Source organism: Carassius auratus, chromosome 22 (genome assembly GCF_003368295.1).
Source record: "Carassius auratus strain Wakin chromosome 22, ASM336829v1, whole genome shotgun sequence".
Taxonomy (NCBI): domain Eukaryota; kingdom Metazoa; phylum Chordata; class Actinopteri; order Cypriniformes; family Cyprinidae; genus Carassius; species Carassius auratus.
Window position 1 is genome coordinate 26,535,161 of NC_039264.1, and position 13,386 is coordinate 26,548,546.

At 40.0% G+C, this 13,386-nt stretch overlaps 1 protein-coding gene across 1 annotated transcript; it reads right to left on the reverse strand.

Annotated features, from left to right (window-relative positions):
* Positions 1 to 259: 259 nt before the first annotated feature.
* LOC113040191 (rho-related GTP-binding protein RhoE) lies at positions 260 to 11,211 on the reverse strand. The gene is made up of 5 exons (XM_026198499.1): positions 10,890 to 11,211; positions 10,657 to 10,744; positions 4,297 to 4,406; positions 2,698 to 2,832; positions 260 to 2,355 (listed from the first exon to the last, which is right to left on the reverse strand). Exons 1-5 carry the CDS (start codon positions 11,037 to 11,039, stop codon positions 2,107 to 2,109), a joined length of 732 nt encoding a protein of 243 aa, XP_026054284.1. The 5' UTR covers positions 11,040 to 11,211; the 3' UTR covers positions 260 to 2,106.
* Between the last annotated feature and the right edge of the window lie 2,175 nt (positions 11,212 to 13,386).

A 13,386-nucleotide genomic window follows, 5' to 3' on the forward strand; every position in this document is an offset into this window, starting at 1 on the left:
TTATGAATATCATATATTTCTAAAAGTTATATTTAAAAATGAAAAAAATATGTGTTTATACAGTATATGCAATTGGAAAAGAGGAAAAGATTTCATATGAAAAATCCATTTTCATTTTATTTTTTCATTTATTTTTAAGGGGAAAAAATATATAATTCAATAAATATTATGGCAACATCAACAAAAACAGACATACATGGACTTCAACACACAAGAGGCATTTAAAAGAAATTACAGACATCCTACATTTAGGAAACAGTTTGTTTTTTAACAGCAACTACACATTTCTGAACATTTACACACACCAAAACTGTTTAATACTGCCTATGGGAAAACAAATCGAGGAAATGCTCTCGGACCCGTTAAAAACGAATGTAAAAAAGACTGTTTTTGTTTGTTTTGCGCAAGTTTTAACGAAAAGTGCAACTACAAACATGCAGCAAAAGAGACTTTGCAGCTAGCTTCAAACTTCTGAAGATTTGTTTTGAGAAACTTTTAGCACTACAAAAGGTGAGACGCATTTGTTTTTTTCCACGGCTCTGCAAGGCAATACACTGAGTCGCAACCAATGTTTTTTTTTTTGTTGTTTTGAAAGAGAAAGAATGTCCATTAGTCATTTTTGGCAATCCTCTCGCATGTGTTCAGAAGCTGACTGCATAGTTTAGTAGAGAGAGGAGAGAATGTTTTTTGAAAACCTTTTTTTTTTTCCTTGACTGGGCAGACAGAAGTGCAGATTTAATATGACCTTGAATTTGATCGGTTATTATTTCAACAATTGTGCCGAAACAAAATTTCACAGATGTAAGAAAAGGCACAAATGTTCATGTAACATTTTACTGATAAAGACGCTTTACAATAAAAAGCTGGTTTTGTGCTATTTTAATAGTGTTAATATTATTTGTTACGGCAATAGTGATGTTATTCTAACGCAGCATTCACACTGACAGAAATTACCAACTCGAGTCGTTATACTATTGGTTTCTAATATAAAGTTGAACTCTAAGCAGTCAGGCCTCAAATCACCAACCCTCATTGCAAATTAATGACTTCCAGATGCTTTGTCACTGCAAATGGCTGTCAGTGTGAATGCCCCTTCAGGGATAAACCCAATGCAGATGAATACTAAATGGTTAGGTCAATTCTCAAAGGTCGTATTTGCACTTCCATATACCTGGTCTATAAAGAGAAGCGGAACCATGTTCTTACAGAACCGTGAAAGAAATTGTCATTGATCCACCGAAAGCACTCAAATACACATCCATCATGCACTTCAGAAATTCAAACATTGAGTCATCCGACTTGAAAACCTTCCAGTTCTTTGGTTTTTCTTTTTCTGAATCCTAATGAGCCGTAATGTGATTATGAGGAGTTCTGCAGAAAACGGTGCGAGTTCAAATATACCAGCGGCGTATCCATGGTGACAGTTTTAGCTGAGCTTAGCATAAGAAAAAACGAAAACCACGCACACACACGAACTCGTGCTCTTGGTCTACAGAAGGAACAAAACAGACAAGAGGAGGATTGAAGGAGGAAGTGATCCGTAGCCACAGTGATACGCTCTCGTTTCATATCCTCGTTTAGCTGTACGGACTCGAAAAAGAAAGAAGCGAGAGTTGTCTTTATCCGAAATTTCGCCATTTTGGAAGTCATCTTCCCCTTCGCTGTTCCGCCATGTGACTGTTAATGCCAACCGAAACGTGCATCTTTTAAAAATAACTGCAAGCCAAAGCTCAGCGGAACTCTGGACTCAATGGTTCTGTGATTCTACTTCCTCCTTCCTTTCCTGCAGGAGAAGCTTTCAGAAGGAGTCCTCTAGAGAGGAAGCAGCTTCACGTCCAGGAGCAGGAAGGAAGGCCTCTTATTGGCTGAGAGGGTGGTGACATCCTCCTGCTGAGTGGCTAAGTTTTAGGAGAGGTGGTTGGGGACGTTATATGGGTTTACGTCCACAAGCTAGCCAAGTTCTGGCAACAAGAATTGGAACCCTCAAACTGGAGAGACCTTCAGGGACATCGTGCAAACACTCCCGCTCTCCACTTTTGCTTCCTTGCTTCCACAGTCCGCCCTCACCGTTTCCCAGAATGAATCTTTCCCCCAGAACGCCTTTCATTACATTACTGTGCAACTCTTCGCTTTGTCTTTGCGTAGGTCTGTTGCGACGGCAGCTAGGTCTGGTCGACTGGGCATATGCGAGATGCGTTTGGTGGAGCGTGACGATTTGTTGCGCTTGATGTTTTTGTTGTTCTTATTTACGCAAGCCAACGTTGCCACATGGAAAATGTCCCGCACGCTGTTTTCTGACTGCACTGCAGAGCATTCGATGTAAGGTGCGGATATCTGCTTAGCCATAGCTGAACCCTAAAAGAGAAAGAGAGGATAATGAGTTTTGTTATGAAACAAAATCAACAATTAGCAGTAAATAATCACGATTTGCGGTTAGTGTTACGATTACCACTTGCAATTTAATCAGAAATAAGTTTAGCTTTGTGCTCAGGAAGATTTTGCTCTCTATAACTCTATCACACATTTAATGCAAGGATCAGATTAGTAACCTTAACCATTGCAATGTTGCCGAACTGCCCTTGCCGATAAGCATAATTGCTGGTAAAGTAATAAGATGGGTGTTAGATATCAAGCCAAAGTTGAGTGTCTCACTGGCGTCCAACCAAATTTCAAAAGCAGTTCATAAGAACCTCTCACCTGATCATACGACACCGGTGTCTGCCTGTGATTGGACAGCTCCACTAAAGTCGTGAGGTCCGTTCTAAGGTCTGACTTGCATCCGACGAGCAGCATCTTTGTGTTGGGACAGAATTCCTGGATCTCCCCTTTCCACTGTGAGAGAAAGAGACAAAACCAAAAGGGAAAGATGAAACCAACTGGCCTTGATCCATCCCTGTCTGAGAGAGGACAAAAGACAAGAACAAGTGTTTCCTCTTCCAATTCTCTAAGCATATCACGTTTCATCCCATCCCTTTTTTTTCACGAGCACAAAAGTATTAAGCTTCCTTGCTGTAGGTAAGGGACATGCTTCCTGCCAGTATAAAGCTTGCACTGTCATTACTGCTTTTCAGGGTGTGTGTATCTTCCGAACATTGCTTCAGGTGATCTGCATTCCAGTCCTTCCCAAACAAAGCATTTTATTTGTCAGTGTGGCATTAAATCACCTGATTTAATCTGGCAGGAAACAAGCGGGTACAATACACTCAAACGATTGTTCACACAGACACCCTACATTCCCTTGTTCCCATGATCTTTTTGTGCACACATTTGGCTCCCAGAGGCCTCAGTCCAACACTAGCTTATTCCACCAGGTACTCACGTGTAGCCTGATCGTATTTCAGATTCTGTGACCTAGATCGCAACAGTTTTAAGACAATCCACCCAGCTGAATTTCCACTCACATGGTCTAGTTAATGCCAGCATAATACTATCAAACCAGGGGCCCACCCTAACCGAGTGAAACAGAGCCACAGGCCATTCCACACACCTGACCCCAGACTGAAAGTCTACCAGAAGATATTCAACCCCGCTGAACAAATGACGACTTTATTGGGATGCAACAAAGAGTGAGCAGATCACAAAGGATTTGTAGAAGTATTTCTCTGAATCACAGGCAAGGCATTTAACAGCCAATTAGACTGTCAGGAACCAGATAGGTCAAGCCTATAGTTTGATATCCAAGAAACTCCCAAAATATAGTGCATCACACCCATATTCTGCCCCAGGCGTTAGCAGTTTAGACAATTTTTTTTAATTTCAAACATCAAAAACTGTAACATAAATGTACCTCCTATCAAGATTCTCAGGTTTTCCTTTTGGAGCCCTGTTTTGGATTGGTTGATGGGAATATTGTTAAACATCTCAACCTCTCCAACACTCAAATCCGATTGTTTGATTGGAATGTTGTTCAAGACTCCAATCCCAGTCCTAAAATCTAGTTGGTTGAAGGGAATCTTGTTCAAAACCCCAATCCCAGTCCTAAAATCTAGTTGGTTGAAGGGAATCTTGTTCAAAACCCCAATCCCAGTCCTAAAATCTAGTTGGTTGAAGGGAATCTTGTTCAACACCCCAACCCCAGTCCCATAATTGGACTGGTTGATGGGAATATTGTTCAAAAACACAACCCCAGTCCTAACATCTGACTGGTTGATGGAATGTTCTTCAAAACCCTAACCCCAGTCATACAACTAATTGGTTGATACAGATGTTCACCAAGACACCATGTACAAACAAAGAATTTGGTTTTGCTTGTTTAAGTGTGTTGAATCAGTTATTACAGATTGGGAAAATGTTCACCTTCTTTAGGACGCTGTCCAGGGTCTCTGGTCGGCTGATGTCAAAGCATATGATGACGGCATCGGAGTCTGGATATGAAAGCGGCCTGACATTGTCATAATACGGGGAGCCTGTAAGATAAAAAGGTGGACTTGTCAGGAAGAGCAAAGGTAATTTTAACATTAGCAACTAGAAAAAGAGTGGATCTGTCTGGAGGGCTGTCAATATATTACTTAACCTCATTTAACTTTCACTCTGTGACACTGTATAAGTTATTTGAAATCACTCATACATTTTTTAACTAATGAAGCCCCTTTTCAGACACATTAAACTTTTACACATTAATGCACACTTTTGCTTTCAGAAGGAATAAAGCTTTTAAATAGGTTTTTATAATATATATATATATATATATATATATATATATATATATATATATATATAAAAAATATCAGCAAACAGAACACTTCCAGTTCTCTGTCACTGGTGCAATGCTAAATGATGATTTACACAAACACAAGACGATTCTTCAAATGTCTAAATCAAATAAAATCCTGACACTTGCCTTAGCAAACACTGCTAAAAACTAGACCCTAGCCAGATGTTGCATTTCCTTCCCGGCTTAAACTCTGGAGATGTTTTTTTCTTTTGTGATTACGGTACAGTCCAGGATTTACTATGACAGAACGAAGCATTCCCACCCACCGCTAACTCTGTCAGACACGGTATGTACAATCCACACAGGACAAACACATTTATAATGTGCCAGATTCCAGGACAGGGGTGATGTTTATGAGAGAGAGAGAGAGGCAGAGGGAAAGGAGGGTTCTTTAGTTTGACACAATGATAATTCCCAGTGCCAGAAGTTAAGTAGAAAAATGTGAAGTTGAAAACACATGCAGCCGCAGGACTTACAGCTCAGGTTTCAACCACAGCTACAGGCCAAAAGACGAACAACAACGTTTTACTGTTTTTATTTTTATGGTTAATCATTTAAATTCTAATTTGTAATGTAAACTAGTAACTACATCTGTATGTCGACCTAATTATGAAACGTTTTGAAAGTTTTTGTGTTATTTTAGTGTTTACTTTGTTTATGTTGTTGTTGCTGCTGTTGTTGTTTTTTTTTTTAGTGTGGCCTTCTGCCTTTTCGGAGAGACACACAATATATGCCCACATACACACACACACACGTTTGTTTTTGAGAAAAGTGGGTTCATCCCATAGGAGTAATGGTTTTTATACTGTACAAACTGTATATTCTATAGCCCTTCACCATCCCTGCTGTTTGTGTGTGTTTGTGTAAGTTATAGCTAACTGGAGCGACACACACACACACACACACACACAGACAGACACACTTGTGGAACACCATAGCTATCACAACACACACACACCACATTCCATAATGTGTGTGTGTGTGTGTGTGTGTGTGTGTGTGAAGGATACTGACAGCTGATGGATTCCCCAAGTGTTCAAATGCTTCTCTAAACATGTGGTGACCATGCTAATGCACACACACAGTAAAGAATACTTAGCCACTGGTTTTTTTGGCTTGGATCCCTCAATGTCTTCCTAATCTACATCAAGACAAAGCAATAAACAGACAGGATTCTCTGCAAAGTACATTTAACCCCTAAGCTATGCTATGAAATCATTTGATGCTGATCAGTGTTTTGAAAAACTGCTAACACGCCATTACAACTATTACAAAAAGGCCTTTTAGAACTCTGCTGAATTTAATTTCCTTCTTGACTAACAAGGTAAGAATGATTTCAGAGAACATAACGGTTCACATGGCGCTTTTTTTCCCTGGTGTCCCACCACACAATAGCTGCTTTGTGGAGCACGAGAGCAAACCTTTCCTCACAGGAATGTGAGGCATGCAGGCCCAAATCGTTGAGGTTAGAAATATGATCCGGCTGACATTAGTTGACCAGCTTTAAGGAGTGGGTCTGAGAGAGCCTTTCCCAGCAAGGGCCCATTGAAATGAGCCCGGGAACGTTTTGTTTTCAGGGGTCAGCTGATACTGAGGTCTCCCCTTGCTGATAATAGTCAAGGGTTGGATTAAGGAGGATGGATAGCAATGTCTTAGTTCAGGACTTTAAAGAGACATGCAGTAGCTGAATGATAATTATTTACAGAATAATTGAATAATGTGAATGTACAAACAAGATTAAGAATCTGTGTATTAGCAAACATTTAATTTAATTAATATTTATATAAATAATTAATTTATAATTTAACTTATAAAAAGAAACTAGATTTGACATATTGCAAAGAAGGTTGGTATTTTCCTGTGCAAAACTTGGCAATGAAAGTGTTATCTTATTGGCCAAAGTCAAAGAGCCCATCCATACCCTAAATCTCTAAGATATTTTACTAGTAGTGATTCTTTAAACATAAATGGCCACTTTTCAAGATCCAATCAAATTTCAAGCCACACATTCCATTATTTCCCCATTCACTTGGCAATGAAAGTGTTATCTTGAAAGTGCCCAACCATAGCCGAAATCTCTAAGATATATTTGACTAGCAGCGATTCTTGGACATAAATGGCCACATTCCATTATTTCCCCATTCGCTAGCTTGTTTCAATTTAAAATGCATCACATTGTTGGGTTTAAAGCATAACGTTTCTGTAAGGAAATACCTATTCCAGCTTTCAGCCCACAACCCCAGCAATCTGATCAAGAAGTCTGATAAAAATTTCAGCTGCAAACAAGTGACATCTTAGAAGGTCATCCTATCAAACTTGCCAATTGAAAGACACCATCCAATCGAACTATGCCATGACAGCATATCCGTCACCAGCCCTGGGGGAGCAAGGAGATAGGACGCTTGAGGAACAACGGGCTGAATTTGGCGATATAATTATCTGAAACGATATGCTTATTGTAAAACTTACAACTCACAAAGGGACAAAAAAGATCCCGAAGCAGAGTGTGCGTATATTGATTAATCATGGTCCGACTGGTGGATAAGGAAGCTTTTGAGACAGGCATGTCAAGATCCTGGCTTCACATCTGCAGGGGGTTTCTGGTCAATAAGTGTCTGGAAGAGTGGAGTTGGGGGAAGGGGGAAGATTCCATGGAGGATCGGCTTTTAGGGGGATATACACACTCATGCTCATGGCCATCGAAAAGATCAGAGAGCATGTGCGCTCTTGTCTCCGGTAGGGCCTTATCCGGACACTTCGCCTCTTGTGTATCACATAACACACAATACATGCACATACACACTTGGGTTTCAGATTTAGAAGGACTTACTAAGCCATAGAATCAATATACACAAGACAAGCCTAATGAAACATTCATGCAGCAGAATGGCAGCGGCACTTTGACATTGGAATAATGACCAAAGAATACTCCCGTTTTTTCATTGGCGGGAGTGGGAATCGTTTTAACAAGCGCAACAATGGGCAACAGTCCTGAAAAGATGGTTGTTACGCAAGGCTTGAGCTCAATCAAAAGCAAAACAAACAAAAGGAAAAACAATCGTATTCCCCTTCTTTTGTATCGGACACAAAAAGTCTCGGTCGTACCCTTTCGGAAGCCAACTGTTTAAATTCTGAATGGTACGCATGTACTCTACTGTATCAGTGGGTTCCGTGGCAGATCAGTGACGGATGCTGCCAGCTGAATGGTGAATGGGGTCGTGACTCAACAGCTGATTGCTGGACAATGACAGGAGCAGCCAAGCCTTTTGGTTGATGGGGGTGGCAGCTGTCGCAAACAAAGCAGCACTAAGAAGAGATGCCAAGAAACTATCCATTTGGGCAATTTTGGGAGCAACCCCCGGACGCTTCAGAAACACTCGAGGCAAGGAATTTGACATTTTCTTCAAGGGCAAATAACCAAGGTTTCCTAGTCCGCATGTCTCTTTCTCTCATTATCTGGAATGTGCTCAGGTGTGTTCTGAACTTGTTAAACCCTAGACTTAGGCATTTGAGAGGAAAGACCACACACTGGGGAGACCTTGGAGCCTGGCTCTGACTCAATAACTTACACTGTAATGAACAGCAGGCTGGAAGCCCACAGCCTGACACAAGCAACTAACTACATATCCAACTGCCAGCATCGGACGGGCGGTCCTGCCCGCAGACGCCCACCTCAGACATCTGTCAGCTGAACACACTCCTGTACCTACATCATGAACCGAACTGAACCACTGTGCATTGAATTATCATCAGATATAGCTCTAGTTTGAGTTTTAAATGGCTCTAGATTGAGGAAATGAATGTCGATTTATGCAATAACTCTAGATTTAGCACTTCCCTGTTCAAAATTCCAGCGTATGCTGATTAGGTATGTTTTGAAGCCTGACTGATGGTTTGAGCTGGTTTAAATTGGTACTTAGCTGGTCATCGGCTGGTTTAAACTGTTCCTTAGTTTTTCATATGCTGTTTTTTTTTTCAACAGCATTGGCTCAAAATTTAGGCAATTACTTCCAGAATCTGATTCAGGATATTAATCCAGATTGAGAACATTACTCCAAAATTGCAGGAATTTTCTTTCAGGATTGTAGCACTACCTCTAGTTTTAGGGAACAGCAAAAAAAAAAAACGTAAGACCTGGAATTATGATATAGGTTCACATTTATGACTATTCATATTCAGGAAACTGTATACTGAGAAAATGAGAGATTTGACTCTTCATTAGCTCAGTTCTCTAGATCTAGGGCTGATTCTACCATGCAGAAAAAAAAAGCAAATGTCTTTTTTTGGCAATGTCTGGATTGGTGCTGGTATAGTTAATCTACAAGCATGGCCATGCTGTTCACAAGTATCAAGTTTTGCTGGTTAAGCTAGTTAAGAAGCCTAGACCTCTAGAATACCAGCATTGGAAACACAACATAAGCAAGTGACCAGCTGTGCTAGCCTTTCAGCAGGTCAAATTAGCACATGGTTCTTGATTTATGAAATTACCCTTGATTCTATAAGAAATGGATCCAGATTGAGAATTTAAGAAACTACTTTAGATTTGCAAACCATGCATCTTAGCTGATTTGGTGTTGGTCTGACTTGCCAGGCTGCAAAACATAGCTGGTAAAGTCATACCCTAGCTTGATAGCTTAACATATACTGGTGAAGGAAATGTTTAGCACACAGCTTTACATTTCAGACCACACATGGCACCAAACAACCCAAACCCCCAGGTCCAGGTCTGAATGCAGTTTGCCCCAGATCATAGCTAAGCTCCAAACGGGCCATCGTCTAAAGCAGTCTGTCTGGCTGGATGCTTTACAGGGCCTGTGATTACCTCCAGACGGCATGTCTGATCTCACCGGGGCGATCCGAGCGCGAACTCTGGAAACGTACCAAAACCCTACACATAGACGGAGTGAGCCAAGACCCCACTCTCATTTGCCTGTGTGGTCACGGCTGTTTGGTTTTGTTGAACGTGTGAATTGCAGCTCAACCCCAGCTGTGGCAACAGTTTCGGTTTCATTTGTTTATCCAAAACATGACTTACAGCAACGTTCCATGTGATGCCATCCTAACATTCTTTAAAAGTGAGGTGTCCATGGATCATATTCCACAGATGGGTGGAGTGAGAGAGAGTGTATTAACAGGGTGTGTGTGTGTGTGTGTGTATGTGTGATTAAATGCTTGGCAGGCTCTTGTACTGACTCAATAACCGAGAATCGCTTAACTGCTCAGAAAATGAAAGAAAAGCTATTAAACAAACCCAGATTTCCCTTCAGGCATAAACATGAGAGCTAGCAATCACATCATTACCCTGTACAACACACTGATGCATCACAATAATGAAGTGTCCACTGGATCTATGAAAAATGACAACGAGTCTGGACATGTTTTGGACCAATAGCATGTAAATGAGCTAAACTGACATAAAAGACACTAAATTAAGAACAAAAAATCATTGCATAGGTCAAATTCTAAATATATATAATTTGTGAAAAAGCTTGCATTTACTGACTGCATTTTATATTAACAGCCATTACATTACTCTTTATATGCATATACTCTTTATGCATATCGATGTAACTATTTATAGCTACTGAAGGGAGTCTGCAAATTATTTTTTCTGTTCTCAAACTCATTTTTATACATCCATTAATACATTAAACACCAGCCAAAACTAAAGAAAAAGAAAAAAAGCTTTAATTCAGCATTAATACATTGATGCGGGAAAATACATATAGCAGTATAGACCAAGCATTACATGCAGCACTCAGTTTTATAAAATATGTAACAAGGAGCCCAAGTTCTGGCTCTCCATCCACCCCCAAAGGGTCACGAGAAATGCTGAAGACCCATACTTATTTAGTGTAAACGCAATATATTTGCACTATAAAAAGCAATTAATACTAAAATATCCAGATGCATGTAGAACAAATACATAATTTGAGACTCACCTGAGGTGTCCCACAGGCTGAGCTCTATTCTTTGCTTGTCAATCTCAAAACTTGCTGTGTAATTCTCAAACACAGTGGGTACATAATTCTAGGGGGGGGGGAGGACACATGAAGGAAAATTGCAAATATTATTAAACAGGTCTATTTTAAGAGATTTAAGTGTAAAAATGAACGCACATGCTACAGATCTAAAGCCAATAGCGTAACATCCAACTGGGTTTTACGCATCTCACCTCTGGGAAACAGTCCTTGGCAAAAACGTGGAGAAGAGCGGTTTTCCCACACTGACTGTCCCCCACGACCACGATCTTGCATTTGAGGCTCTGACTCGGATCCATACCGGGCTGAAGGGACAGTTTCTGTATAGATCTTCTCTCCTTCATTGATTGTCTTTACGCGCAAGTCCGCGGAGGCGCACAACGGAGAAGACGGGCACACACGCACTTTCTGTAATCACTCTGGAAAGGGTGCGGATTCCCTCTGCCTCTGCCCGTGTCCTGATCTCTCTCTCTCTCTCTCTCTCTCTCTCTCTCCCTCTCCTGCAGGAATATACATCAACTGCCTGAATTCCAGCCCTCTCACTTTTAGGGTATGTGCTGTGTTTTATATGAGCCCGGTGAACCAATGGCTGTCCTTGAAGACACCCAGGGATCCTCCCCTTTCCTTCAGTAGGGAGAGGGAAAGAGCGCACCCTACAGACCTTAATAAAGATGACTTTGCTTCTAGCGCTATGAAACTCAAAGTTCCAATAAATAAATAAACTTAGTAAACTGTAATAGACCTACATTTTAAATGCAAATACTGTATATTATGAAATGTGGCATTATTTATTACTTTAGATGTCGCAAAAAATATATGTTAAATGTACTCTCTCTCTCTCTCTCTCTCTCTCTCTCTCTCTCTCTCTCTCTCCCTCAAAAATAATAAATAATAAATAAAGTAATAAAAAAAATGCTTTGTTTTTTTTAAATGTAGTTTTGCAATGCCTGGTTTTCAGATTTGTTCAGCTGCGATTTGAATGTGAAGTAATCAATTATAAAATGATCACGGGAGCAGGTGTATTTTAAATGAGGCACGAACACAGAGACTGTAAACTGATCTAATAATCATATCATGTTGGCTGTAGAGCAGTTACCCAGGTGTGGAGGCGCTGGAGCAGAAACAGGCCTTCTGGAAGACATGGAGTCAGCGGATATTTATCTGCTACATATTTGTAACACATTCATTCCATCAGCATGTCATCAGCTCTTACAGTAGATGCTGTGAATGTGTGTCAGACCGAGAGAGGAAGAGAAAGAGAAAGAGAAAGAGTGTGAGCGAGAGAGAGAAAAAGAGAGAGAAAGAGATTACTACCAGACAGAATGATGCATAACACCATAGACACTATGATAAATAGATAGATAGATAGATAGATAGATAGATAGATAGACAGACAGACAGACACACAGACACACAGACAGACAGACAGATAGATAGAAAGTCAGACAGACAAATAGATAGATAGATAGATAGATAGATAGATAGATAGATAGATAGATAGATAGATAGATAGATAGATAGATAGAGTCAGACAGACTGATTATAGTTTTTCTGTCGTCTTCAGTTTATAGATATCATTTATTCTCTGTGCAGAAGCAGAGCCAGTATAACAGGATCAGCTCTGAGGATCTGCTCACCCACAACCCCACACAAACCCCCGAGGCCTGATGACTGTACTTTCTGATTCCTCTGTGTGTGTCGAGGGAAGGTCAGTCTATACTGACACACACATTCTTTCAAGTTTGTTCTGTGAAATGAGAACAAATATTGATCCAGTGTATTGCTAATAATTTGAAATCTACCTTGCTCCTGTCTCCAATGGTTACCGTCTGAAACCCCTCGTCACACAGCTGTAACATCTCTCGTAACTCTGAGATGAAGCAGCGTGATCTGACCCTTCTCCACACATCCCAGCTAAAAGATCATTACATGCGTCAGTAGTGACACTAATTAAAATCGTGGATTTGGGAGTCTAACGAACCCACCTACTCACTCTGTAATGCCATGCCACATATTCTTCCTGCAGGTCAATGGTCAAAGTTTGAGAGAGCTGAAATAAACCCACTTAGCCATCCTAGCTGAAACACACATAAAACAATGTACATTTTAACAAAACACAGACTATTCTAACAACACTATAATCCTGTGTCATTATTATTATCAAATAAGGTTTGATTAGATGAAGATAATAGTGTATTTTAATATATATATATTTTTTAGTATAGAATGAATCTCTTTTCTTTAGGAAATATGAGTGATGCTAACCCATAGCAAACTTACCGCCACAATGCCAATGTGATCTGAGTTCTTTCTAGGGTGTTGCTATGTGATCGCCAGGGCGTTGTCAGCTCATTCTGGGTGTTTGCTAGGTGACTGTTTAATAACCAAACTCAGAAGAGACTTCTAATGCTAACTATTAGCGATAGTAATAGCAAAGCTTGCCTTAGCAAAACACAAATAGAGCATTCAATCAATGCTATAATACTAAACAATTTGCACAATTAAAATTTAATGGTTAAACAATTCCTGCATGTTGACATCTTTTTTCTTATTAATTTAATTTCAATTAAATATTTGTATTAGTAAAAGGTTGATTAAGATATCAGTGCATTTTAATATTTTTGTGTACAGAATTTTAGCAATGCTAACCTCTGCAAAACCACCAAGTTTCAGACACACCCTCCATCAAGT

Excerpts from the sequence above, each read along its gene's own strand:
- LOC113040191 (XM_026198499.1), bottom strand. The coding sequence starts at position 11,039 with ATGAAGGAGAGAAGATCTATACAGAAACTGTCCCTTCAGCCCGGTATG. Across the intron at positions 4,407-10,656 it reads CAGCCTGTGGGACACCTCAG|GCTCCCCGTATTATGACAAT; the intron begins GTGAGTCTCAAA and ends TTTATCTTACAG. Across the intron at positions 2,833-4,296 it reads TGGACAGCGTCCTAAAGAAG|TGGAAAGGGGAGATCCAGGA; the intron begins GTGAACATTTTC and ends TTTCTCTCACAG.